General features: G+C 59.7%; 1 protein-coding gene across 2 annotated transcripts in view; it reads left to right on the top strand.

The window, feature by feature from the left end:
- OTOF (otoferlin) overlaps positions 1 to 27,895 on the top strand; it is an 83,759-nt gene that overhangs the window by 21,939 nt on the left and 33,925 nt on the right. The window contains exons 3-8 of one of the 2 annotated variants that reach the window (XM_055123216.1): positions 9,450 to 9,538; positions 15,826 to 15,925; positions 16,745 to 16,926; positions 20,806 to 20,850; positions 26,008 to 26,081; positions 27,565 to 27,691. In XM_055123216.1, coding sequence (XP_054979191.1) covers positions 9,450 to 9,538; positions 15,826 to 15,925; positions 16,745 to 16,926; positions 20,806 to 20,850; positions 26,008 to 26,081; positions 27,565 to 27,691 — 617 coding nt within the window. The remainder of the gene's footprint in view (positions 1 to 9,449; positions 9,539 to 15,825; positions 15,926 to 16,744; positions 16,927 to 20,805; positions 20,851 to 26,007; positions 26,082 to 27,564; positions 27,692 to 27,895) is intronic. The other variant, XM_055123215.1, reaches the window with a different exon arrangement.

Genomic DNA, 27,895 nt, shown 5'->3' with positions numbered 1-27,895 from the left:
TATTGAATACACCACGGTAACTTGTCAGTCTCTGCTGTGCAGGCGGGATACTCTCGGTAGCTTGCCAGGCTCTCCAAAAGGGACAGAGGAATTGAACCAGGTCGGCCGCGTGCAAGGCAAAAGCCCTACCCGCTGTGCTATTGCTCCTGTCCGACTGGAGCAACAAAATTAGGGAGAACAAAAAGAGAAGAGATTGTACCTTAAAACATGGGAATATTGCTTGAGTGTCTAACCTATAGATTTGGGGCTCGAGACTAAAACCTTACCTCTGTATCTTACCTTGTATCTCTGTTTCCTGAATATCAACTAAACCTGTAGGACTTTAGAACTGCGAACATTTGCAATTACATAAGCCAAATCCATATTGATGCCATATTGATTCTGTTTCTCTGAAAAATTCTATTATATTTACTGATTCACCATTTGACAAAAATTCTGAAAATTAATGCTGGTCTTGATTGAAGAACTTTTAACAAGATTCTGATTTTGTGACTATATAAAAATTATTTTGGATAATATGCTAATTTTCACAAATTGAAGCTGGGTGGCTTCCTTCACAGAGCACTTCTCTCCCGAGTCTCTACGTGGCCTGTCTGGCACCCCGGAATCTGCCTGGTTTTGTACTCTCGGGAGTGAACCCAGGGCCCAAGCACCCACAGAGGCAGGCCGAGAAACGGGCTTGACAGAGGCTCTCTCAGCCTTTCACAGATGAGATCTTGGAGCCCCTGAGAAGAGCAGCCTATTTATCTATCAAGGGGCGTCTGACTAAAATGGTGTCCAGGTTCCCCTTAAAGGGGGCGGTAGGGAGAACAGAACTCCCAAGCGTTGGCTCCCTGACGCCAACATATTTTTTTTTGCTTTTTCTTTTGGGGGGGGGGTCACACCCGGCGATGCACAGGGGTTACTCCTAGCTCTTCACTCAGGCATTACTCCTGGTGGTGCTCAGGGGACCATATGGGATGCTGGGATTTGAACCCGGGTCGGTCGAGTGCAAGGCAAACGCCCTACCCACTGTGCTATCGCTCCAGCCCCAATGACGCCAACATATTTTTAAGTACTGAATGTTTTCTGGGAGAAGTGTTTCCTCCCAGAGGGCCCAGGTTTCACCCCTGCCAATGCACCAATTTTCCCCTGGACCAACCAGATGCTGGGGCCCCGTGATGCAATGCTAGCCGCATCCTTCGGTATTGGGGGCCACCAAGATCATACCCATCAGTGCTCAGGGATTGTTCGTGCTATACCCAGTTGTGTCCGGGGCCCAAGTTCTCCCGCAGCCGGTGGCCCCCGCCTCTAGCCAGCCAGAGCCCCCCACAACGCAGCCAGCCGTGGCCTTTCAGGCCCCTCACGTCCTGGTCTAGTTGTTTGTCCCCTTGCTGGACCCTGTATTTCCCTTGGGCTTTTCTCTGGTGTTTGTCTCTTTGGAGTGGACTGTGGGGTGAGACCCTGTAACATCTGCTGTGACCCCCGGCACGGCTGACCCGCCCTTCCTAGGCTCCGGGTGGGCCCAGAAGGGCCTCACGGCAGCCCTACCCTTAGAGGGTGGGGTTTGACTGAGCAGCCTCAGACAGGAGGGCCACAGAGCCCGCCCACTTCCAGGGCCTCACCTTCTCACCTGGGCTGGGATTCCCCGGGGGGCTTCTCTTGCCCCTCCGGCGACACACTTGCCCAAGCCCCTGACCCCTACTCAGCAGCCTGGTTCCTCCACGCTCCCAGGACACTTGTCCACGCCGCCTGCGGCCAGTGAGCAACCCGATCCCCTTTCCAAGGGCCTCACCGCCCCTTTCCACTAACTTCCCGGGGACACCTGAGCTGCAAGTGTCCATGACGGTCAGAGTTAATCACCGTGTCGTCCTGCTTCCCAAAGCCACTGGGGCCCAGGCAGGTGGACAGCCCGGGGACCCTGAGCACCGCCACATGCCGAACAGAGCCCTAGCGGGGTAGAGGTGGGTGGAGAAGCCAACTCTGAGCCCCTTGGAGACCCCTACAGGCGCCCACCCTGCCAGACTACACGTCCTGCAGAGACCCGGCAGGGGCCAGAGGCCAGAGAGAGGGGCGCCGAGCAGAGCTGGGCTCAGAGCACCGTGCGGGGGGTCAGGGAAGGTTCTAGGTGTCATGACGAGGAAGGGTGGTGATTGACGGAACTCAGGCCCTTACACACACTGGCCCCCATGGTGGGCAGTCCCTGACACATCCCCTGCCATGCTGTCTCCACTGTAACTGACAGGCGATGATGAGGCACCTCCAGGGACAGCAGAGGGTGCGGTGAGGCCCTGGGAAAGCCCCCTGTGAGGCCAGCCGGGAACACGCGCCAGCCCCTCCTTCCCCTTGATTCCTCGTCCCCTTCTTCGCTGGGCCGGCTCCTGGCTGCTCCTGGTTGCTCCCGTAGGCCGGGCACCCCTCCCAGCCCCGCTCAGAGAGGTCCTGGCACCCACACTTGTGTCCCCACCCTCAGCTTCCCTTCTGCTCCTTCACCAGAGCCGAACTCTGTGTTTCTAGAACCCTCTGCAGGACCAGCGTGGAATAAGACCCTCTGCTCACAAAGCCTCAACAGCCCCGGGAATCCCCCCGGGACCACTGTCCTCACCCTCCTCGGGCACAGCGGCTGCAGGAACCCCTCAGCCGAGTGTGGGGGTCAGGGCCGCCTGGCTGTAATGAACCGAGATCTCGGTTAGGGGGTCCTGGGTGCCCCATCTGGTGGCGGAGACCTACTCCTGCTCTCTGGGCCTCAGCGCTGACCCCTGGACCCCTGGCTGGAAAACAAATCCAAGGCAGAAACGCCCAGGTGCCCCCACCTGGGCTCAGACAAGGGCCTAGGAGCCCTGGCCGGGCGGGGGCGGGGCAGGGGCGCTGGGATTGACAATGCAGGAAGACAATGGGTGGAAATGGAGCCCGGGGATGGTGTCATGGTGTCCCCTTTCCCAGGGAACCTGAGCACCAGCTGGGTGCTCCTCCCCCCCCCCCCCACGAGCAGAGCTGGGCATTGTGTCTGGCCAGCATCCAGCCCCCACACTGAGGAGATGGCGCCGCGCCCAGCCACCGCCGGCCTGCCAGGGGGTGTTCTAAGACCCCCACAGTCCACGCAGGACGGAGAGAGGAGCTCTCGGGGGCTGAGTCTGTGGCAGCAGTGACTCGGGGCTTCATCCTACACCTCCCAGAGCCCGAAACCCACGTGGCATTGGAACCCTGGTTGGATTCCACCACGGCTTCGTGCAAAGGGCCCAGGCCCAGCCCAGCACTGGGGAGCTCGGCTGGGGACAGCAGGCCCAGCACCAAGGTGGCCCACGGGCAGTGGGAGGCCAGGGGTCCTGGCTTCATCTTGACCTGGTCACGGGGGCCTTGGGTTCTGGAGGGCCCGGAACTTTCCCGCCTGCTACCCACTAGACCTGTCCCCAGCGCAACCTCCGGAATGGGGCTGCTTGAGAGAAATGGGGTGAACCCAGGTCTGTGGATAATCCCCAAGACAGGACCCTGGGCAGCGCAGCACGGCGTTTTCCGCTCCCGTTGACAAGACTGTCCCCTTCAGGACACGGTCTGGCCGGTCAGTGAACAAGGCCCAGGTAATCCAGGTCGCTCTGCGTCTGCCTCAGGAAGGCTTTCCGGGGAGTCTTCCATCGAGGGACCTGGGGTGCAGAGCACAGCCGTCCGGGTCAGCACCTTCCCCCGTCAGGGCAAGTCTAGAGCAGGCCCAGGGTCAGCCCCAGGGCTGCTGAGACGCCCCCAGACTCAGGGGGCATCTCCCTTATCTCCCACCACAAGGCTGACTCCTTCCTGCCAGCCTGCCCGTTACAGGCTGCGATTCTGCTCCGGGTCTGTCTCTAGAACAATCCAGATAGCCCTGCAGTTCTGAGGATCCCCTCCCCCACCCCAGCCCAGGCCTGGCACACACACAGTGCTCAGCCAAGATTTGCTCCTGGACGAGGCTTGCTGGCCCAGACAAATGGACACGGTTCATCAAAGAGAAGTACCCGAAAAGAAGGGTTTGACGCTGTCCCGGAGCAGGTGCCTAGAGCGTGTGGTGGTTTCCTTGGCCCTGTCTCTCCCTGCTGATGTTCAGGACCCCTCAGAAAGGGAAGGACGCCCCCCGCTGTTGTGTCCCAGGGAGATTATGAGGCTTGTGTTGGCTCAGGCTGGAGGGAGCCAGAAGCTTCTACCTCCCTGCAGTGTCCCCCGCACGGAAGGCAGGATTGTCCCCATGCCTGGAACTACTATGCAGCCACGAGTGTCCCCGTCACCCGCCGGCGCCCACACCAGCCTCTGTGCCCAGCTGGGGCCGCTGTGTGCCAGGCCCGTGGGAGGGGCAGAGAGGGCGCCCTGAAGCAGAGTGGATGGGCCCACGCGCTCCCATCAGGCTCAGAACTGCGCTGAGGACAGCTGAGCCGGGAGCAGGGCCAGGGAGGGCTGGGGGTGGGTGGGGGTGGGGTCGCTAGCAGGAATGTCAGTGACCCAGTGCCCTGCAGGAGACCCCCAGGCCTCAGGGGCTCTGTTGTGGGCACTGCAGAGCCGTCCTCGTCCTGCGGGCTGGCTGGGCTCAGCTGGGCGGTTGCCCTGCTCTGCCTGGTGCCACCTGCGCCCAGCTGGGAGTTGACGGGTGCTGGCGGTGGCCCGGACACTCTGTCTCCGTGCAACCTCACATCCTCCGAGACCCTGTGGCCTTTCCAGCAGGGTATCCTAGTGTAAGAAATACAAACGCACATGCAGAAGGGGTGATGTGTGATGTGTGTGTTGTTTGAAGGCTCTTGGGGCAGCTCACTCTCTCTTGCTCTCTTGCTGCTCATGTTCGGTGCTCTCGAGCCGCTGTGTATAGACTGGATCGGGATGGCTCCTCCATTGTGCTCTGCTTCTGTGTATGCCGCTGTGCTCTCTTCTGTCTGTCTCTCTGTCTCTGACTCTGCCTCTGTAGTCTCTCCCCTGGTCTCGTCCGACCTCTCTCTGTCTGTTGTCTCTCCTCTGGTCTCTTCCGATCTCTCTTCTTCTGATCTCTCTCTCCGGAGCCCTTCTGCTTCAGTCTCTGAGACCCACTCGCTCTCAGTTCTGACTCGGACTCTTACTTCTGACTCTGACCCTTACTCTGATTCTCACTTGCTCTCACTTCTGACTCTGTCCCTTACTTCTGACTCTCACTCGCTTTGTGCTCATTCTTTCCCCTGCTTCTGGCTCTGATGACTCCCTGATTCTCTTTCGCTTTGTGCTCTGCTTCTGTGTCTTCTCCCCCATTTCTGTTACAGTCTTAGTTTATATAGCAATCACATAGGGTGGTGACACAAAAGTGGGTTGAACATTAACAAATCAACAAAGAGGGGTAAAACCACTCCTCCAGGAGATTAACAAAATCTCATCTCAGGCGATTACTCTAGATTACTAGGAGATCCACTTAAGGGCAGGATCCATCCAGGGTGTGTTGCTTTCTTCTTTACTCAGCTAGTAATCCACTTAAATAGTTGTAGTAAATCTACTTCTAATATTTCTAGCAATGTCATTCTGTATGAGCACCTTAAGAGATATATCAAACTTAAAGTTTGGTTCTTCCTGAGGACATTCACTATATATTCCAGACCACAGTCCTCAGGCCAGGTTAGTCTTCCTAATCCCAGCAGGGTCTAGTCTCGTCGTTACTTTTGGGTCATGACAGCATTTGTCTATGACCATGCTCTCAATTTATAGTTGAATATTGTGCCGCTTTGGCCTGGCCCATTTTGATGCCAGGGTAGCTCACAGCTTGCCCTGGGCCCATTCCGTCCATCGTTGGGACCCTGCTTTTGGGGTGCTAGGAACTAAGGGCAACTGAGTTGAGAAAGCAGATGCCCAGGAGTAAATATTATTGGAGTCAATCAGCTCCCAAGTTACAAAGCATAATATTAACAGTCTTCCTGTGTCCATACAGAAAGGACATTGCTTTAAGGTAAACTAAGTTCCCTGTGGCAAGGCTAAGAGGACAAACCCACTGTTATCCTACATCCTAGATTTCTTACATCACCGCTCGCTGTCTTTCCAGGGTCTCCAGCACCCGCTGCGGCTGAGGAAACTGGCAAATTGATCTCTAGACCCCAAACCAGGGCTAAATTTTCACCCTAAGCTTTTGGTTTAACTAGGCTCAAAGGCACTTGAGACTGGGACTTGGTTTGGTTTTGGTTTTAAACTCCAAAGTGAAAAAGTGCAGCCAGGGTTGAGAACCACTTTTGGGGGAGAGAGAAAGGGAGGGGGAGGAAGTGGAGGAGGAGAGAGAGGGGGAGGGGGAGGGGGAAGAGAGAGGGAGAAGGAGGGGGGGAGTGTGGGGGGAGAGATGAGAGGGAGAGGGAAAGAGGGAGAGGGAGGAAAAGAGGGAGAGAGAAGGAGAGGGGTAGAGTGCGAGAGGGGGAGAGGGAGAGAGAAATCAACACAGAGAGACAGAGATAGAAACAGATCACTGTATCACTGTCATCCCGTTGCTCATCGATTTGTTCAAGCGGGCACCAGTAACATCTCCATTGTGAGACTTGTAGTTACCGTTTTTGGCATGTCGAATACGCCACGGGTAGCTTGCCAGGCTCTGCCGTGCGGGCGGAGCTTGCTGGGCTCTCCGAGAGGGAAAGAAAGAGGAATCGAACCTGGGTCAGCCAGTGGAAGGCGAACTCCCTACCCACTGTGCTATGGCTCCAGAATCACCACAGACTAAATTCCTAGCGACGCTTCTCTTTTTTTTTCCAGCCATGTGGCCTCGAGTGAAGATACTCACCCTCACTGGGCCTGTTTCCTCCTTCGTAAAATGGGGGTAGGGGGTCGTAAGCATTACCCTAAGCCAGGAGTAGTGAACCAACCTTTGTAAATTGGGCAGCTCGTTTAGAAGACACAAATATATTCTAGGTTATTCTTAAAAAATGGAAACCTGTTCATAATTCTAGTTTCTGGAGGCTAATCAGTGCTCCCCATTGCATTTGAGTCACTGGACTCCAGTGAAATAATTGAGCTGAATTCCTTGAAGGAATCCACTAATGAAAACAGAAAGGTCCAAATTGATATAATTATTTTAAAATTCTAAATGATATAGAAACAGGTAAAAGATTGAAGTGGACATGAGGAGCAGGAATCAAAAGAGGAAAAAGAAAATAAAATTTCAAAAAAGAAATGAAGGGCTGGAGAGATAGGCAAGGGGCCAAGGTGCTTACCTTACATGCAGCCAGCCCAGATTCAATCCCCAGCACCCTTCGGACCCCTAATTCCTGCCAGGAGTGATTCCTGGGGGTAGTGACAAGAGTAAGCCCTGAGCACTGCAGGGTGTGGCCTAAAATCAAAATATAAAATAAGATAAAAAAAAAGAAATTAGGTCATTTTGAATGACAAAAAGGTGAAGCAAGGGAAGAATAGGCTTGAAGGGCAAGATGTCTGAGGTCAAAGAAGGCTCTGGAATTCAGTCAGGACTTGGTCCTTCTGAGGAGGGGTCTGGGGCTGGAATGCAGCCCCCTCAGCTCTGGCACCCCCTTTCCAGTCAGTCCTTCCTCATCCCTCCCTCCAGGGGTGACCATGTTCCCTCCATCCCATCCCCTCCCTCCGTCCAGAAAGGGTACCTGGCAACTTCCCAGCTCCGTTAACCCTGTCCTCTCATCAGGACCCCCTTCTGGGCATGCAGACCCCACACAGGCCAGTCCTGTGACCCATTCCCTGCACCCCAATGACTGGGAGAGTAGCAGCCCCGGGCAGCGCCGTGCCCCGAGGGTCTGTCTCCCTCCGAAGGCTGCGCTCTCCTCAGGCTCTGGAATTCACCACCACGGCTCAGGAGGGACCTTTCCTCCCTCTCTGCCTTCCTAGTGTCAAATCCAACCAGAGCCCCTCTGGTGGCTCAAAGGGCAGCCCCCTGGACCCCAGGACTCAGGACGGAGAGTCCAGTTCCCAGCCCCCCACCCACCCTCAACCCCAAGAGGAAGGTGCTGGGCCTCCGTCCGCGCCTCGCTTCCTGCAGCAGGAGCAGGGAGCTGCGCCAGAGGCTGCAGGCCTGTGAGACGAGCGAGGCCTGCACTGCCAGCTGCCCCGGCCTCAGCTGCCCTCCCTCTGCTACCGCACCCACCCCGGGACCCTCCTCTGCTTCTTTCTCCCTTTGGGGCAGCTGGTGTGGGTAGGGCGTGCTGCCTGGGACACACAGGTCATCTTCCTGACGGGTGCTGGCCGCGGGGCCCGGTGCCTCCCACACTGCCCGCTCCCCAGCCTGGGCGCGGGAAGCAGCGCCTCAAACGGGGAAACTGGCAACAGGGACTCTCAGAGCCCTCCAGCGCCGGGACAGAGGTCCCAGTCTCCCGTGACGTCTCTGAGTCCCGTTTCCTGTCCGTAAAATCCAGCCAACCCCTGTAACGACCAGCCGCGGTGACAGGGCTGAGGGTTTCTGACAGAATGAAAAGTCCTCCACAGCCAGTGGCCGTGACTCCTCAGAGCGACCCGGGGAACAGCCTGAAGAGAAAAAACAGCCTGAAGAGACCCGGGGAACAGCCAGCAGAAGAGAAAAAAAAAACAAAATAAAAACATAAAACTGATGGACTCCCAAGTCACTGGCTGTCATCTGGGGCGGCTCTTAGGGCTCCCGGGTCATTTCCTGCCCCTCATTTCTGCTCCTCCACCCGTCCTCTGCCTTCCCTCACAACTGTGCATGGGACAGGGGCACCGGCCAGTCCCCTCGACTCCTTCCCCTCTTCCAGCTGGGATGGGGGACAGTGGTCCAGCTCTGGACAAGGCCCCACCCGTGCCAGGGACCGCTCTCTGGGAGCTGCGGAGACCTGCCTTCTCACGCAGCCGTGTGTGGAGAAGGTTCTGTGGCGTACCTGAGGCGTCTGCCCTTCATAGAGAGGCCAAACTAGGGGCCCTCCCCCACTCCGCCCCACCCAGGTCCCAGAGTGTGAAGCGATGCACCAACACACCCGGTTGTCCCCAGTCTCCTCAGCCTGTGGTGCTCTGAGGGTCTCCTGAGACTCGCGCGGGCAGAGCCCGTACTTGACTGGCTCCCTTTCCAGTGGGTGCCTCAGCCTCTCATACTGACCCCGGAAAAGTGCCGGGACATGAAGCTCTTCACCTCCCCAACACCCCCAAGAATGGGGTGCTGTGGGCAGCGGTGGGATAGGCCTTGGAGAAGGCCCCCAGGAAGTGCCCAGCTGAGGGGTTGCAGCTGTCTTAGAGGTGGATGTCTTGAGCCCTGGTTGCTGCTTCTCTGGCTCATCAGAGACAGGCACTTCCTGTCTGGGAGCATCCCTGATTCTTTGTGAAGAGGAGAGCGGGACCCTTTCAACCCCCTTCTGCGCCTGCGCTGGTGCCCGAGCCATCCTTGCCCTGAAACCAGCCCCCTGCTGACTCTGCCCACCCACACACTCGCCCCAGGGCTTGCACCCTAGGGCACTGGCCTGAGAGCCAGAAGTTCTGGGCTGCCCGAGGTCCTTGTGCTAGCCCAGACATTAGCCTACCCGGCAAGGTAACAGCTGTCCCTCTCTCCTCAGACCTTCCGGTGGCCAGTGGCCAGCAACGTGGACAGCAATGAGATGCTGGAGATTCAGATCTTCAACTACAGCAAAGTCTTCAGCAACAAGTAAGCCAGAGCCTGCCTGCCTCTCCCTGGGGGCGCCTCAGTCGGCCTCAGATGGACTCTCGAACTGTCATCTTGCCTTGAGAGTTCCCTTGATGTCCCATTGTCCCCAGGAACACCCCGGCCTCCTGCTCTTCCCTCTGTCCCTAGCCATGTCCCCCAGAAGGTCTCCCTCCTTGCCACACTGGGGGGTCAGTTATCCAGCAGAGAGGCTAAGCCATGGCTGACATTATTCTCGTAGACTCTCTGCCCGCTTGGTGGTCCTTCGTCCATCTGGTCAGTCCTGGTCACTTAGAGGTGAACCCTGTGCCTGAGAGACACAGTGATTTCAGGGGCAGGCCAGCCTTGTCTCAGTTCAGTCCCTACCGTGTGAGCCGGCGTCATACCTCGAGCCTGAGTTCCCACGGAGAGAGGACGTGCGCTTCCTGCAAAGGAAGGAAGGCTATGAGAATCGTGCTCTTTCATTCATTCGTCCTTCCCCAACTGTTTCCTGGCTCCTGCTGTGTGGAAGGAGCTGGGCACTGCGGAGAGGGAGATGCCCCCCCCCCCCCACGAGCAGTGAAGGGAGCGCCCGCCACTCTCCGGGCCAGCAGCGGCACTGGAAACAACCCAACCGTGAGGAGAGGGGGCCGAGTAGAATACATGCCAAGCCCTCTCTTGAGCTCAAAAACCAATTTCTTACCAGCGAGAGGTCAAATTGAATGGTAGCGAGGCTGAAAAGGTGTAGGGCATTGCCCACTCAGAGCTCAGCAGGACCAACAGGAGGAGAAGAAACAAAAGGAAACGCTGACCTGTTGCCAGGTCACACTGAGAGAGGGAGAGCAGTGGGACCAGCAAGGTCCCGCTAGCTCAGATTAATGGGGTTTAGTACCAGCAGGCTTTACCTTGAAGTTGCTGGGAAGGGGACAGGAAATCTTGCCTTATGCCAAAGATGAGAATCTAAAGAGGAAATGCCCCAGAGCACAGGCTCATACATTCTTCCATCTAGCCATCCTTTCATTCGCCCACCCGGTCATCCTTTATTACATCCATCCGTCCTTCCATCTATTGTCCATCCAACATCCCCTCTCTCCTTTTATCCATCCTTCCATCCATCATCCTTCCTTCCACCACGCATTCATTCATCCATTCACCCACCATCCATCCATCCATCCTTCCAACCACCCATCAATCATTTATTGAGCACATACTCTGTATCTGGCAAATACCGTGCTACGCAATGGAGCTACTAAGAGGAGAACTTAAGGAGTGACACCCCCCCGCTACCACCAATCACACACACACACACACACACACACACACACACACACACCAGGAAAGTTTCGGCCAGGTGGAAGAGGAAAGAGATCTATGTGCGAAGGGGTAAGACCAGGACCAGGAGGCGTTTCTAGGAGAGAGCCAAGTGCTGGGAGCTAGTCACGCTGCCCAGCCAATGCAGCCTTGAGAAGCAGTGAGCGCCCCTCACTAGGAAAAGGCGAGGAGATTGGAGCGTGGCATTGTGGCAATTTCTGAATTAGAAAGCATTGAACTGGGGGCCAGAGCGATAGCACAGTGGGTAGGGCATTTGCCTTGCATGCAGCCAACCCGGGTTTGATCCCCGGCATCCCATATGGTCCCCCAAGCACTGCCAGGAGTAATTCCTGAGTGCAAAGCCAGGAGTAACCCCTGAGCATCGCTGGGGTGTGACCCAAAAAGCAAAAAAAAAAAGAAAGCATTGAACCCTCTGAGCTCCCAGGGTTCTGTGTGTTTTACCAGGAGCCCACAGATCTCAGCAGAGGGCGGGCTGCAAACTCTTCATCCCAGGTGGGAGGGCCCCAGGGTAAGGAGCGTCTCTCCTGGTTTCCCAAGAACCACACCTCACTTGCAGCAACTCTTCCTGTTTGTTCGTTTGTTTGCTATTTTGGGGTGATGCTCAGGGCTCCGCACTCAGGAATCACTTCTAGCAGTGCTCAGGGCACCATATGGGGTGCCGGGGATCGAACCCAGGTCTGCTGCCATACACGGCAAGCCCCCTATCCTCTGTACGCTCTCTCCAGCCCCATATGCAACAACTCCTAAGAAAGTTTGGTGAGAATCTTAACCCCCATCCCAGGTACCCCTGAGATGAAGCCTCACCCTCTTCCCTGGGGTATAAGACGGGGTGAGCTGAGAGCAGAGGCAGAAGGAACCAGAGAGGGCGCACGCTCAGGTGGAAGTGAGCAGACGCACAAACAGAACCGGAAGCTGAGGGCCAGAAAGAACATCCAGGGTCCCCTCGTAGCTGTCAGAGCGTCCTGGGGCCCCCAGCTCAGTCACTACACCCCTCACTGTGCAGATGGAGAAACTGAGTCTCGCAGAGGTGTCAGGTCAGAGGCTATTGTGTGTCCCTCTGCCTATCCATGTCCCCTTTGTGTGAGCCGTACGCCAGTCTCCTAGGGCTCCTCAATTATTCAGGACCCGGGAGAATAGCGGGGCCTGGCCAGCCCTGGGCCACTCGACACCGGCTCCCAGGGGAGAGCCCTGAATTATTGACGGGCCCTGGAGCTATTGTGGCTCCTGTATGGGCCCCTCTGTGCCTGAAGCCCCACTTCCCGGCTCACTGCCCGGGCCTCCTGCCATGCCCGGCCAGCCTGGCCCAGAGGGTCGGCTGAGGGGAGGGGCCCTGAGTGACCGGTGGCCTGGGTGAGCCACACGAGGGGGGTGGTCAGGCAGAGAAGGTTAGGACACAGCCCTCTCTCCGGACAGCCTGGGGAAACTGAGGCCCTGAGGTGGGCCTTTGTCAGAGTCCCCAGCAGTGAACTGAAGTTGCTGCCTTCACTCAGACACAGCGCCAATTTGTAAAACGGGCAATAGCGTTTTGTCAGAACGCTTTCCCTCACACCTTCCCCCGGACTGGGATTGGATGGGTCGTCCACTTCCTTTTGGGGGTGGAGGGCCCCAAGCCGTGCTCAGGAGGCTCTGTGAGTGGTTCTCAGCCAGCTGGACGTTGGCAGGACAAGGGCCCACAGATGCCATGACGCGCGGTAGGATCAGCGGGCGCCTGGCTGCTGGCCTCCCCGCCCTCCACTCCAGAGAACACTACTGTATGTTTTCACGAGGGGAAGGAGGCCTGGAGCTATTAGGTGACCCCAAGCCACCCCAGGGCTGTGAAAACTGCTGCTTTAGTCCACCCTGCACAGGAGGCCAAGCCTGCCCCAGGCCTTCCGGACAAGACCCTCGCCCCTCAACCCCCGACACTCCCAGAGCACCCGGACCTTGTGCCTGGAGTGCCCACACTCTCGCCAGGTGAGGCAAATGGGTTCAGCTCCTCTGAGCAGACGGGGAGACAAGAGCAAAGGCTGGAGAACAACCCACGTCACACTACGGCCCACTTCCACCCTGTTGGGAAAGTGTGCTCTGAGCCCAGAGCCCTGCTCAGCTGTCCCCGGAGCACCCCTGAGCTGTCCCCAGGACCCCCTGAGCTGTCCCCAGGACCCCCTGAGCTGTCCCCGGAGCCCCCCTGAGCTGTCCCCAGGACCCCCTGAGCTGTCCCCAGAACCCCCCTAAGCTGTCTCCAGAAACCCCTGAGGCTGTCCCCAGAGCCCTCCTGAGCTGTCCCTAGACTCCCCTGAGCTGTCCCCAGAACCCCCGTGAGCTGTCCCCAGATCTCCCTGAGCTGTCCCCAGGGCCCCCCTGAGATGTCCCCAGGTTATGCCCCACCCCGGCCAGTGCCAGGCGTCCAGTGTGAAGCAGGGATCAGACCTGTGTGACACGGGCAATCTGCTGCCCCCCTGAGCTGCCCAGCTGTCCGCAGAGGCTCCGCTTGGCTGGGCTGGGAGCCCGCAGGCAGGAGGAGAGAGTCCACTAGGTGCTGGGGGTCCCTGCGGCAGCAGCAGGGGCTCCTGAGAGGATGTAGAAAGGACAAGGGCTCCTCTCAGCCCCCCAGGCCAGCTCTGAGACTCCCGCCTGGAAAGCCAGAAGCTGCCGGTCTTCTCCCAGCATCTGCGGAGAAACATGCTCCCTCCCGCCCTCTGGGGGCCACTTGGCGCATTGCAGCTTCTCGGCGGCTGGGGCGGGGGGGGGGGGGGGGGGGAGGTCCTTCCCTGAGGTTTGCAGGAGCTGCAGAGCAGCTGTGTGGGAGGAGCACTGAGGCCTGAGGATGCAGGGGGGCGTTGGAGGAGGGGAGTTGTTGGGGACTGCGTCCCCGCTTCACACTGGGCGCCTGGCACTGGCCGGGGTGGGCATAGCCACCCCCCCCCGCCGGCCACCCACACTCCCTCTCAGCCCCCCTTCGCCTCCCCCCGTGGGTCTGCTGCCTTGCCAGCGCAGCCTAGGGGTGTCCCAGGGAAAACACGTCTCCACAGACCCCCGGGTGACTCCAGCCCACCTCAGAGAAGCCCTGACTGAGAACCGCAAGAGTTGGGGTGCCAGTAAGCCAGAGTCCCCAACTCCGGCTCTGTGCAGCATATCCTCCCTGCGAGCCGGTGAAGACCACCCTCTCCCTTCGCGGGCGAGAGGGGACACTCGGAAGCAGTGACCCAGGGAGAGGTCAGGACTGAGGTAGCTGGGGAAGAAGCTGCCCAGGGAAGTTTCCAGAAGCTTCTTCAGGCTTCCGGAGTGGAGAACAGACTTGGGCATCCAGAGAGAGGTAGTCCCTAGGCGTCTCTCAGGCAGACACAAGAGGGTTTATAAGAAATAAAATAAAGTCGGGTTCGTGGCAGGGCGGCCTTGCTGATCCTCGCCGAGGCCGCATCACGTCTCTGCGCCTGAGCACTGGACCATCTGCGAGGAGCCAGGAGTGACCTCGGCCCCCTTGAGCACTGCTTGGGTCGCCCCTAGATCTTCCTCCTCCCTGAACCCGGCCGGCTCCCTGACCCCAGTGTCCAGCTCTCTGACCTGCTGTGTGTCTGCCCCCTTCAGCCTTATCGTGCAGCCGGAAACGTGTGTTTTCACCACCACCCGAGGGTCCCATGCAGGACCCCTTCTCAGAGCCCCGCGCTCCCTCCTAGAACAACAGTATGTGGGTTCCCTGGGGCCTGTCAACCAGCCCACCGCGCTCTTACCACCTGGCTCTAGCGCGCCTCAGACCCCAACATGGAGTCCTCCCGGCGCTCAGAGTGCTGTGGGAGTCAGCTCTGCCTCCCTCAGCCCCGCTCCCCCTCACCCCTGCTCCCCCTCAGCCCCCTCAGTCCCACTTCCCCTCAGCCCCCCTTCCACTTCCCCTGAGCCCTGCTCCCCCTGAGCCCTGCTCCCCCTCAACCCTGTTCCCCCTCAGCCCCATTCCCCCTCAGCCCTGCTCCCCCTCAACCCTGTTTCCCCTCAGCCCCATTCCCCCTCAGCCCTGCTCCCCCTCAACCCTGTTCCCCCTCAGCCCTGCTCCCCCTCAACCCTGTTCCCCCTCAGCCCCATTCCCCCTCAGCCCTGCTCCCCCTCAGCCCTCTCCCCCTCAACCCTGCTCCCCCTCAGCCCTCTCCCCCTCAACCCTGCTCCCCCTCAGCCCCCTCAGCCCCACTTCCCCTCAGCCCTTCTCCCTCTCAGCTCCATTCCCCCTCAGCCCCACTCCCCCTCAGCTCTGTTCCCCCTCAGCTCTGCTCCCCCTCAGCCCTCTCCCCCTCAACCCTGCTCCCCCTCAGCCCTCTCCCCCTCAACCCTGCTCCCCCTCAGCCCCCTCAGTCCCACTTCCCCTCAGCCCTTCTCCCTCTCAGCTCCATTCCCCCTCAGCCCCACTCCCCCTCAGCTCTGTTCCCCCTCAGCCCTGCTCCCCCTAAGCCCTGCTTCCCCTCAGCCCTGCTCCCCCTCAGCCCTCTCCCCCTCAACCCTGCTCCCCCTCAGCCCCCTCAGCCCCACTTCCCCTCAGCCCTTCTCCCTCTCAGCCCCATTCCCCCTCAGCCCCACTCCCCCTCAGCTCTGCTCCCCCTCAGCTCTGCTCCCCCTCAGCCCTGCACTCCCTCAGCCCTGCTCCCCCTAAGCCCTGCTTCCCCTCAGCCCTGCTCCCCCTCAGCCCTCTCCCCCTCAACCCTGCTCCCCCTCAGCCCCCTCAGCCCCACTTCCCCTCAGCCCTTCTCCCTCTCAGCCCCATTCCCCCTCAGCCCCACTCCCCCTCAGCCCCACTCCCCCTCAGCCCTCTCCCCCTCAACCCTGCTCCCCCTCAGCCCCCTCAGCCCCGCTTCCCCTCAGCCCTTCTCCCTCTCAGCCCCATTCCCTCTCAGCCCCACTCCCCCTCAGCCCTGCTCCCCCTCAGCTCTGCTTCCTCTCAACCCTGCTCCCCCACCCCCTCAGCCCTGCCCCAGTCCTCACAAAGAGTGTCCCCCCACCCCCCTCACTCATCACAGGCTCATCGGAACTTTCCGCATGGTACTGCAGAAGGTGGTGGAGGAGAACCACGTGGAGGTGACTGACACCCTGATCGATGACAACAATGCCACCCTCAAGGTGCGTGTGCCCCGGGCCCCCTGGACTCGCCCACCATGGGGTCACTGCAGGGCTGCAGCCTTTGGGTGGCTGGGTCTGGGTTCCAAAGTGGACAGCATCCCTTGAGCTTTCCCTTTTGACCCAGCTCCAGGGAGCACTAAACGATCCTCGGACCCAGAACCAGACTCTGCTCTGAACCTGGTCCTTCCCCTCGGGCATGTCCACAGCCCTTCAAGGGCAGTTTGACCAAGCTATGAGGAGCGAAGACCCTAGCCAGTCACTGCATGTGTGCCCCAGGCAGACTTAGAGCTGACCAGGGTGCAGTGGACATTCAGGTCCAAGAAGAAAATTATATTGTTTGCAACAGGTTCCTGGCCTCAGTTTACCCAGGTGTAAAATGGGTCAGCTCTGTCGGGATCAATGTCAGGGGCAGTGGGGAGGATGCCCTGTCCACAGGGCTGGGCAGAAATCCCAGGGTGTCTGGGTCTCCGGGCACTTCCTCGGCTCCCACAAACCATTCCTAGCATGGCCAGGACGGCTTCCTTGGTACCCGCCACTGTGGCCTGCAGGACAAGCTTTGGGCGCCAGAGGGACGGAGGACATGGGGGAGGATATGGGTGCCTGGAGGAGATCCCAGAGTGTGGGAGGGGGCAGGGGCTGGGCAGGGACCCACAGGCGGCACAGCCTACGCCCCGTATGTCCAGGATCAGACTTAGGCATCCGCCCAGGGGTCTGTGGTTCCAGGCTCTCGGAGCCTCGGTCTTCTCATCTGTGAAATGGGGCTGAACCCAGCTTGCCCCCTCTGCCGCCCCCGGCTCACTTGCTTCTCTCTCCCTGCAGACGCGCCTGTGTGTAGAGATACGCTATCAGGCCACCGACGGCTCGGTGGGGCCCTGGGATGATGGGGACTTCCTGGGGGACGAGTCCCTCCAGGAGGAAGAGAAGGACAGCCAGGAGACGGATGGGCTGCTGCCCGGCTCCCGGCCCGGCTCCCGGCCCGCCGGCCAGAAGAGCTTCCGGAGGTGAGGGGCAGGCGGGGCGCTGGGCGGGGCGGGGGGTCCTGGGAGGGTCCTCGGGGTGGGCTGGGCTCAGAGGGCCGTATGAGGTGGGGCTTCTGCAGTGGCCCCCGGGGGACCCCCACCCTGGGGCTCGCTGGGGAGGCAGCAGTGCCTTGAGGGGCCGGGCTCAGGGGCTGAGTTCTAGCAGGGAAGGGCCTCGGCCTGCTCAGCCTCTGGGCGGGGTCGGGGGAGCAGAGCTGACCCCTCTGGCTCCCCCCAGCTGTCCCCTTCTGGGGGCCCCTCCAGGGAGGCCCGACTCTGCCTCCAGCTGGCCTCCACCTCCAACGGGCGGCCCTGCCCCCCCCCCCCCCCAGCAAAGGCCCAAGAGACCACGGCCCCCTCGGCCCGGGCCGTGTGCTTCTGTGCAGAGGCCCAAGGCAGTGCCACAGCGGGGGGCAGCCGCCTCGTCTGGCCACTTGCTCCAGACGCACTCTGTGCCCAGAAAGAGAAGAAAGCGCAGCCCGGAGGCACCGGGTCTAGGCCGGGGGGCCCGGGGGCGGGCGGGATGCAGGGTGGTCTGCTGCATGCCTGCTCACCGACGCGGGAGGTCTGGGAAAAGGGCCCCAGAATTCTCTCCTCTCCTTCCATCCTCTTTCCACCCTTCCTCGCTCCTGTTCGTGAAAGGAGGTTCTCGGTCAGTTAGGGTGGGTGCGTGGGTCGCCGCACAGGGCTTTCCTTCTCCGCGCTCAGACCTTCTCCCCCCGAGAGACAGAGACAGAGACCGAGACGGAGACAGAGAGAGCAGAGGGGCTGGAGGGGGAAGGACACGCAGGGGCAGAGACACGCATGGAGGTCCCGGGGCCAGGGGAGCAGTAACCTGACCCGGTAGCAGCTCAGAGGAACCACCTCACCTGGGCTTGAGCAGCCGGGTACGTGACCTCCTCAGCCCCTAGGCTGGGGGTGCGAAGGGCCTGCCCATGGCTTCCGGGACCCCCAGGGAGGCCCAGCTCTGCCTCCACTGGCCTCAACCAAGTCTCCTCATGACAAGCCTTTGGGCCTGGACAGTGGGACCCGCGTGCTGTTGGCCGAGTCCAGGGAAGGCTGGAGGGACAGGCTGGGCGTGGGGTGCCCGGGGCTGGGTGGCCCTGAGGGGCCCAGGACTCCTGGAGAGCCAGGGGCCTGACACTGGTGTCTGGGTGCACACGTGGGAAGGAGCGAGGGGCGTCAGAGGCTGGAACAAGAGGGGAAGTCACGTGAGGCCCACCAGCCGCAGGAAGGAAAGGGCGGCCGCTCCCTGTCCACGCCGGAGCTACCCACCAATCACTGCCCCCCTTGGGGTCAGGGGCCGTGCTTCCTGCCCTCATCAGGCCTGGCGGACTCCAGATCCTGCGGCCACGGAGCACTAGAGTCAAGTGAGATTTCACAGTGGCTCCTCCTCCCTGAGAGCGAAGGGACAGGTCAGGCCTTTCTGTGTAGTGGGGACTTCCTCTCAGGGCACAGGGACACATGTCAGGATACATGGGGCATGTCAGGATACGTGGGGACACATGTCAGGATACATGGGGCATGTCAGATTACATGGGGGTACATGTCAGGATACATGGCCCATGTCAGGATACATGGGAACACATGTTAGGATACATGGGGGCATGAAAGAATACATGGGGCCACATATCAGAATATATGGGGCATGTCAGGACACATGGGGCATGTCAGGATACATGGGGCATGTCAGGACACATGTGGGCTTTTCAGTACACACGGGGGCATGTCTGCATACAAGGGGCATGTCAGTATCCATCGGGTGGGGGTGGGTGCATGAGGCATCCATCAGGCAACATGCTCACACAGAAACACACATGCACACGCACATGAGCATGTGTGTAGGCCTGCGTGTTTGTGCTCACACGCCCAGCCCCAGAGCTGCTACCGCTGATTTCCGGGCTCTGCCATTCGCCTGGAGTAGGAGCCCCTCCGAGGACAGCGAGGGGAACCCCAGTTCCAGGGGCTCCCCGAGGGTCCCTGTGACCCCCTCCACTCCCGGGACTGTGGGAGCCAGCGACCCTCCTCTCTGCTGGGGTGGGGGGCATGTGTGCAGGGCGGGGGACTCTGGCGGAGGGTCAGGGGCCGGTGCTCCCCCACCCCTCGGGGCCCAGAGGAGCAGATTCCGGGCTCTGCTGGGATTTGGGGTGAAGCATACTCAGAAGATTCCCCCACAAAGCCCCTGCACCTGAGGCCGGGGGTCTGCCCCACCGGGACTGAGTGCCTCAGCGAGTCCAGGGGGCACGAGGCGCCTGGTTCCCTGCGGGCTGCCTTATTGGTCCGGCTGCCGCTCGGACCCAGCCACCTTATCCATCCTCCCGCCCTGGGGCTTGCTCCTCACAGAGAAGGCGGCGTGAGACAGTGGCGGCAGGAAGCTGAGCCCCAGACACCGGGACTCACAGAGAGAACGGCGGCTGAGGAACTGCCCTTGGCCAGTCAGGCGAGGAAGCTAGAATCCCCATGTGGCCCAGGCAAAGCTTCCCAGGGTAGCTCTGAGGGAGGATCCCACCCGCCCAGTGGTGGCCTCTCTGGAAAGGGGGAGGATGACGTCACCCCCTCTGCCGGGAGCCGGAAGGCCTGGGTCAGCTGGTCACTCTCTCCATCCTAGCAGCCGGGGTGGGGGCTGGGCTTCCTTCCCACACTGGCTCATCCTTCCCTCCTCCGTGTCCACAGCGTGGCCTGGGTGGCCCCTGTTGGCAGCAGGGGGACGGCGTGGTTAGTGCCAGGCTGCAGGCCTGGGCCTGGGATGCAGTGACCTGACCCGGCTCCTCCCCACGCCAGCCTGCTGCTCTGTGGGGCCAGACACGCCTGCAGGGAAGGCGAGGAAAGTGTCTCGGACCAGTATCTGGGCACCGAGGTGCCATCTGCTACCCAGACCGCCTGCGACTTCTCAGGGCTGGAGAGTCCCGCTAAGATAGACAGACAGACCCGTGACAGATAGATAAATAATCAAGGACAGAATTTCCCCGAGTCTCTGGATTGGTGACTCAGGGGGAGGCGGCCCTGCCTGGATACAAACGAGGGTGAGGCCAGCTCGAACCCCCACCGGGCCCTTACTCCTGAGAAGTTCCAGTGGAACAGCCCGTGTGGGTGACCATAACTGGGCTCTGAGCAGCGCCTGCATCTCTGTGGGAGCTGCTCTGTCCTCGAGGGTCTCGGCTGCTTTGGGCCCTGAGCGCCAGGGCTGACAGAGGGGCCACCTTGCTCCCCGGAAAGTCAGTTTGGTGAGGTCACTGCAAGCTGGCATCAGGTGATGAGTGATCAAGGTCCGAGGCCTTGTCGACCTGGGCAAGTCATGCGCCAGGGCAGAGCGGAGAGCAGGAAGCGTGGCTCCCCTCCTTTCCTTTCCTTCTTTCCTCCTCACTGCCTCGGCAGCAGGGAAGCAGAGAGAGAACATTCCGGAGGGTGGTCTGGAAGCCCCCCTAAGGAGGCTGCCCTGCCCTGGGCCCTAGAGTCTTGTCTATTACTGGCACATTCCAGAACCTTCTCAGCCCACCTTTCCCCCTCACAGGCCTCCAGCCTGGGAACCCCACCGTCCCTGGGAAGGGTTTGAGTGGGGAGGGCAGAGGAGGAGCTGGGCGACCCCTATGGAGGGAGGCAGGTTCCTGGAGCCACGGCTTCCTGGAACCTTCTGGGCTCACCATAGGGGTCTTCAGGAGAGAAGGGGGCCGGGCCTGCTCCCTCACAGGGCCCCTCCCGGCTCCCCTACCCACCAGCTTCTGTGCTTCACAGTGCGAGGCGGTGGGGGCGGGCCCCGGGACGGGCCCCAGGTGTGGGGCACAGGGCCACTAGGTGTGCACGCATCTCCACCCCGGCCGCTCACTCGTGTCCCTTGTCTCCTCGTTTCTCCCCATGACTCAGCCAAGGCAGAGAGAAGACCAAGGGAGGCAGAGATGGCGAGCACAAGTAGGTGTCCCGGCCAGGAGAGCTGTCTCGGGGGGCCTCTCCCGCCGGCCACGGAGGGCGAGGGGCAGGGAGGGGTCAGGTCGGGGCGGGAGGCTGCGGGGCCCACAGATTCTGCCGGTCCTCTCTGTCTCGCGTCTGCTCCATGGCCCTGTCCAGCACCCCAGCCCCGAGGCCTGGCCCCGTGGGAGAGGGAAACTGAGGCAAGGAGGAGGGGAGGGGCCCGGGAGCCCATGGCCACTTCCCCTCACTCCACTCAGAGACCCGCTCTGGGTGTGAGCATCAAGACCCAGAGTGCTATTGGGGTGGCCCTCGGCACTTCCGTCCTTCCAAAGCGTCCCTGGGGGAGGGAGAGATCAAGCTCTGTCTCGGGGAATGACCCATCTGAGGGGCTGAGAGAGCTCAAGGCTCGGGGTTCGGGAGACTCGGACCCCCCAGAAGTGCATGGTCTCTCCCCACCTGGACATCCCCAAGAGCTGTGGGGTCAGTGCAGACCACCCTGGCGCGGACTCTGAGCCCCAGGCGGGGGAAGGACTCACCCCAGAACACAGCAGGGCTGCGGCCAAGTCCAGCATGTGCCCCTCCGGAGAGTCCCCACACGGACCCCCGAACAGGCCCGGGAGGGCTGGGCAGCCAGGCCTGGTTTCCTTAGTAGGAAATAGCCCCCCTGATGTCAGGGGCTTTGCTCAGAACTAAGGCCCCAGTAAATCAGGACGGGGTTGTGCTGCGGAGGGTAGAGTCAGGGTAGAGGGTCATGGGTGCCAGAGTCTGGGCTCGGGAGTCCCCTTCGGCCCCTCGGGCCCGCACTGTCTGACCCTACTAACATCCCGGCCAGCTCGGGATTCTAACCCCACCCCAGCCTGTCCCAAAGGTGCCGTGAAGAAGCAGCCTGGGCACAGCCTCGCTGGCAGGAGGAGGTGTGCCAGGTTGAGCGCAGGAGGGAGCCTCGGGCAGAGGGTGGGCTTGGCAAGGAAGCTGGGGGGATCAGGGGCTGTGAGAGAGGACCCCGGGGCCGGGGAGGAAGGGGGTCTAAAAGGCTTGTTGCACTTCAGTGCTAATAGCTCTCGTGTGGGATATGTGGGACACGAACTGCCCATCCGTCCCTGTCTGTCCCTCTGTCCATCCTGGTGCCCCCATCTTCCCGATCTGACACCAGCAAGGCTCTCAGGCTCTCTTGATTTCCAGCTCATGGGCTGAATCCCTCTTAGATGCCTCCCAGGGTGGGCACATGGTAGGTGCAGAGTAAAGGTTGGCACACATCCACCCTAACCCCTCGCCACCTCCATTTAGTATCGGAGATTAAGCCAGCTGGCATCGATCTTCCTCAAAGACGCAGCCCCAGGGAGGTGGAAGAGGCAGGAAAGGGGGATTTCTTCTTTTTTTTGGAGGGGGGTATGGAGGGGTCACACCTGGCAGTGTTCAGGGGTTATTCCTGGCTCTGCATTCAGGAATTACTCCTGGTGGTGCTCAGGGGACTGACTATATGGGATGCCGGGGATCGAACCCAGGTCAGCTGCATGCAAGGCAGACGCTCTACCCACTGTGCTATTGCTCCAGCCCTGAAAGGGGGATTTCTAAGGGGAGATTAGACAAGTTGAAACTCTTTAGCCTGGAGCTGGGAAACGTGGAGAACTCTCCGAATGTATCTGTGGGACAGCGCTGGTTCATTGGCAAAGTCAGAGTGCAAGCCGCAGTGTAGGGAATAAAGAATTGACCTGAGCCCCTGCAAGCAAGTGAGAGCAGTCTGGGGACACGGGCTTGGGACAGGGGTGGAGGTGCTGGGACCTTGCAAAGAGCCGGCCCTCCCTCCAGCCCCTGGAAAACCCAGGCAAAGCACGCCGGGCTCTCCCGTCTTCCCGCATATTGAAGGATGGGCTCCACCTTGCAGCCCAGAGGTGGGAAGTTTTTCAAAATATCAGAAATTCAACCCACTTGGGAAGACAACTTGCAAAACCATTGTCATGAAATCTAGGTATTGCGGGCACAGAAAATAAGACAAACGAGCCCTTCATGGCAAAGGGATGAGAGTTTTTAAGATGAGGTCCCCGAGACAGCGTAGAAAAGACCCACAACTGCTGCTTCCTTCCGACAGGTGTTCTTATCTCCTGAGCCCTGGGGTCTTCGAGGGCCTGATAGTCCTGTCAGAGGTGCACGAAGGCCACTAGGCGGGTATCTGCCCGAATTTTTCTCAGACACAACCTCTAAGTCACAGCAGCCAACACCCACCTTGGCCTGGGTCCCCCAGGACATGGAATCTAGTTTGGTGAATGGTGCTGAGTCACTGTGTACCCGCATCTCCCCAGTATCCCCTAAATGCATGAACCAACTGCCAGGATCTCCAAAGAAATCACTGGCTCCAGGGCCGCAGCGATACTACAGTGGGGAGGGCATTTGCTTTGCACGCGGCTGACCCAGGTTCAATCCCCATCACCCATATAGCCCCCTGAGCAGTGGCAGGAGTAATTCCTGAATGCAGAGCCAGAGTAACCCCTGAGCACCACTGGATATGACCCCAATCCTCCCTCCCCCCCCAAAAAAAGAATATATATAAAAAGAAATCTCTGGATCATGAGTGGAGAGCGTTCCCCAGAGGAACAGGCTTCAAACCTGCTGGTGTGAGGGGGAGTAAGCACATGGGTCACAGGCTGGCAGATGCTGAAGGCGATGCAGCCACATCAGGAAGCCCAGCGTGACCTAAACATCCTCCACAGGGCCCTTGACCCTGCACTCCGGCTTCTCGTTCTTCCCTGTGCCGTTAAGGGGCCACGGTCACCCACCCAAGGGTCTCTCTCCAAGTTCACTAGCTTTTTGGCTTCTCAGTGCCTCAATTCTAGAAATTGCAATTGTTGGCTAGAGACCAAATGCAAAACTAAAAAGAATAATAATACTCAGGGCCAGGACGGGGCTTGAGCAGTAGAGCCTGTGTGGGTCCCTCTGAGTTATGTTCCTGGTACTAAATGCCCACACCGTCCTCACCTGCAGGTGTGGCTCCCTAGGCAGTAGCAAAATAACAATAATAATCACTGTCACTGTCATCCTGTTGCTCATCGATCTACTCGAGCGGGCACTAGTAACGGCTCCATTGTGAGACTCATTGTTACTGTTTTTGGCATATCGAATACGCCATGGGGAGCTTGCCAGGCTCTGCTGTGCGGGCGAGATACTCTCAGAAGCTTGCCAGGCTCTCCGAGAGGGGCAGAGGAATCGAACCTGGGTCTACCGCATGCAAGGCAAACGCTCTACCCACTGCGCTATTGTTCCAGCCAACAGCAACAATAACAACAATAATAATATCAGAGCTAGAAAGAGAGAAAAGAAGAAACTTTTGAAGTCTAAGTCTATAGTACAAGTGCCTTCCACAGTTTCTGATGAAGTTAACATTGATTTTTTTCCTTTTTGTTTCTTAATGAATCCCTATGAGATACAGACTTACAAGCGTTCGTGCTTACGTTTCAATCATACAATGATCAAGTTCCCATCCCTCCTAGCATTGATTTCAATAATAGCCCTTGCCCTTTGCTGAGTAAAGTGGGAAAGTGAGTCTGTGTCGGGGACCGGGAACTGCAGGGGGCAGTGCAGGCCCTGTGTGGCCCACACCCCAGCTGACTGCCGAGCCCAGAGAAACTGAGGCAGCTGACAGCTCCAGTGCCCAAAGCTTGCCCGCTGCGTGGTCTACATTTCCCATAAAGGGCCCGTCGTCATGTTGCGGTTTTCCCAAGACTGCTTGGAACTGCAGGGTCTGAGGGGGAGATGGTTCCCTGGGAACTGCTTCACACTGTGGTAGAGAACGCTGGATAAGTGTGGGGGGTGGGGGGTGAGTGGGTATTTGTAGGCTGGTTTGTTTGGGGGGTTAAGGCCACCCCAGCTGTGCTCAGGGAACTCTGCAGTGATTTTCAGGGGCCGTGAGTGTCTGAGAGAAGCCTCAGACTAGAGGGTTCTCAGAACGGCTCTCTGAAGCCACACCCCCAGGGGGTTCTAGACCACCCCTACAGAGACAGAAATGCCCCCCAATCTCTCTCTGGCTTCTGGAAACCCTAACAGGGCAAAACAGGGAAATACACAACCCAAAAGTTGGGGGTGCTCCACTTTCGTGAGCCCAGGGTGGGGGTGCATACCTGGTCCCACTGGGCGAGCAGGGTGGCAGGGCCACACCCAGGGAGGGGCGTGGGACACGCAGGGAGTCGGGTGTCAGCTCCTGCAGTATTGATGGGTAACGGGATACTGCGCTACCCCCTGCCCGTCCTCCTCTTGGTCCCTCCCGGCACCGGCAAGCACAGCTCTGTCAATGAAGGGCCAGTGAGGTCCCCTCACCCTTTCCCTCGGGCCCCCTGACTGCAAGGCCACAGCAAGAAGAGGTAGGAGCCTCGGGGTCTGCCAGGTGTTCTGAGGGTCGGGGGGTTGGGGGAATTCGGCAGGATGGGGGTGGGGGGTGGACAAGAACACCCCCCTCTCCCCACCCCTCCCTCCTGGCCCCTCAGCCCCCTCCCTGTCCTTCTGCTCAGACAGTGCCCCTGTTGTCTGGCTGTCTGTCCTCCTAGCTAAAGTGGAGTTCGGGGCAGCGAGGCTGAGTCTGGGGACACCCAGGGAGTGAGGGGCTGAGATCAACCGGGAGCTAAAAGGGTTCCAGGCAAGTGTTCCCTCTAGCTAAGGACAGACCCTGTGGTGGCGAGGCCCCACCTGTGACCTTGGGGCCATACCAGTGATTTCGGGGCCCCACCTCTGCTCACAGGGCCCCACCTATGGTCGAGGGACCCCACCTACAGTCGCAGGACCCCACCTGTGTTCCTGGGACCTCACCTGTGATCCCAGTGCCCCACCTGCAATCTCAGGGTGCCACCTGTGATCTCGGGGCACCACCTGTGATCTTGGGGCACCACCTGTGATCTCGGGGTCCCATCTGTGATCTCGGGGCCCCACCTATGATCTTGACTCTCTGACCCAGGTGTCGTGAAGGCGTGAGGCAGGTGGACGTGTCCCTCGAGGCTGCTTGGGTGGCAGATCTGGCCTGCCTGTGGTCTCGGGAACTGCGAGTGAGGCGCTGGGGTGCCGAGACCCTTTGCTCTTACGTGTCCTCTCACTTTTGTTTCTTTCTCTTCTGGGTTTGTGTGTCTCCCCCCGGGCCTCCGTCTCCCCCTGCCTCGTCCTGCTGCTCCCACTCAGAGCCGGGAGGAGCGTGTTCTCCGCCATGAAGCTGGGCAAGACCCGCTCCCACAAGGAGGAGCCTCAGAGACCAGGTAAGTGGTGGCAGCCCCCCACCAAGCCCCGCCCCTCCACGGGCAGCGCCCTAACGGGCTCTCCGGCCACTGGTCAGCGGAGCCGCCTGGGCGGGCCTGACCTCGCCTTGGCTGCGGCAGGAGCTGGGTTTCGCCTGCACACCTTCAGCATCTCCCCTGAGCTGCGCCTCCTGCCTTCTTTGCTCCGTTTCTTTCTTGCACAGGAGCTTGGAGGTTTGTCACAAAGGAGGAAATCACCACAAATAAGTCATCTGGCCGTGCGTCTCGTCTCAGTGCCAGGACTCCCTGTCCTGCCTTTTCCCCATGAGCTCTCAGAGGCTGCAGGGAAGGTCCTGGGGGGCGAGAGGCAGGCAGGCCCCGAGGCTGGTGTGCGCCGTGGCTCCTGTCCCACTGTGGCAGAGGGCTGGGGAGGAGGCAGGGGGGTGGGCACTGGGGTGGGTAGGGGGTGGTTTGCCGCTCTCTGCCTCTGCTGTCCGTCACTGGGGAAAGCGCGCTGTCCCCAGAATCCTGCCCTCCCTCTCGCCCCAAGTCAAGTGCCAGTGCACCTTCTTGGATTGGAGGGGTGCGACTGGTGGCCAGGGTCCAAGGCGTGCCAGCTGTGGGTGCCGTCTCTGAATCATCACTTCCTTGTTCCATGGGGTTGATGCAAAGGTCAGGTTCTGGATTCCATCCATCAGATCTTTTTGGAGGGGTGTGGCTGACCTCTCCTGGTGATGCCCAACGCCTGCTCCTGTCTCTATGCTCAGAGACTACTCCTGGCAGTGCTTGAGGGACCGTATTTGGTACCAGGAATTGAACCCAGGTCAGCTGCATGCACGGCAAGCGCCGTACCAGCTGTACTCTCTCCCCTCCATCCCGTTGCTATTTTAAATGCTGCCTCCCAAGGCCCCCCCCCCCCCATCTATGAGAAGAGAATAATGTCCATCTTGGCAGGACGAGGATAGGTGGGCCAGTGACGTGTGTATAAAGTACCCGTTACATAGTGGACAGTTAATAAACAGCCGCTGTGTTTACACGTGGTCCCTAAGTCTGGATTCTCTCTTTCCCACCTTCCACAAAGGCTTTTGTAAGTCATGAACAGGTGAAAAGGTTCCATTCCATTCCATTTAATTTTGTTTAGTTTTTGTCTTGGGTTCCCGAACACATCCAGTGATGCTCAGAGGTGATTCCTGGTGCACTTAGGAATCACTCCTGAAGACCATGTGGGATTCCGGGGATTGAACCCTGGTTGGCCACATGCAAATCAAGCACCCTACCTTCTGTACTGTTGCTCTGACTCCTCGATCTTTAAAAGCAAGACCAGCTCTAACAGCCGTGGCCATCACAGCCCACGCGTAGGTAGAAAGCGCTGTGGGTCTGCAGAACTGAACAGCCACAGGCCACCCTGGCAGTTGACTGTTAGATCCCAAGATGCAAACCCAAGAGGGCTCGTGGTTACCCTCCCACCGCCCGGCCCACCTCGCCAGCCTTTCTTCCTCCCCAGATGAACCCGCGGTGCTGGAGATGGAAGAGCTCGACCGCCTGGCCATGAGGCTGGGGGACGGCCTGGATCCTGACTCATTGTCGCTGGCATCTGTCACCGCCCTCACCACCAATGTCTCCAACAAGCGGTGAGCCCCGCAGCCACACCCCCCTACCCGACTCGGTCAGGCAGGGCCTGCAGGTCAGGCCTGGGCCTTGGCACGACCATGAGAGTATAGGGCCACCTGGGTTCCACCCATCCCTGGGCCTGTTCCTCTTCCTCAAATGCATCGTCATGGACCTGCCACCCCATGGCTGAACATGTCTGGGCGGGGAGAGACCAGAGACCCCCC

This window comes from Sorex araneus, chromosome X (assembly GCF_027595985.1).
Source record: "Sorex araneus isolate mSorAra2 chromosome X, mSorAra2.pri, whole genome shotgun sequence".
Taxonomy (NCBI): domain Eukaryota; kingdom Metazoa; phylum Chordata; class Mammalia; order Eulipotyphla; family Soricidae; genus Sorex; species Sorex araneus.
This window is presented reverse-complemented; position numbering and strand designations above follow the sequence as displayed.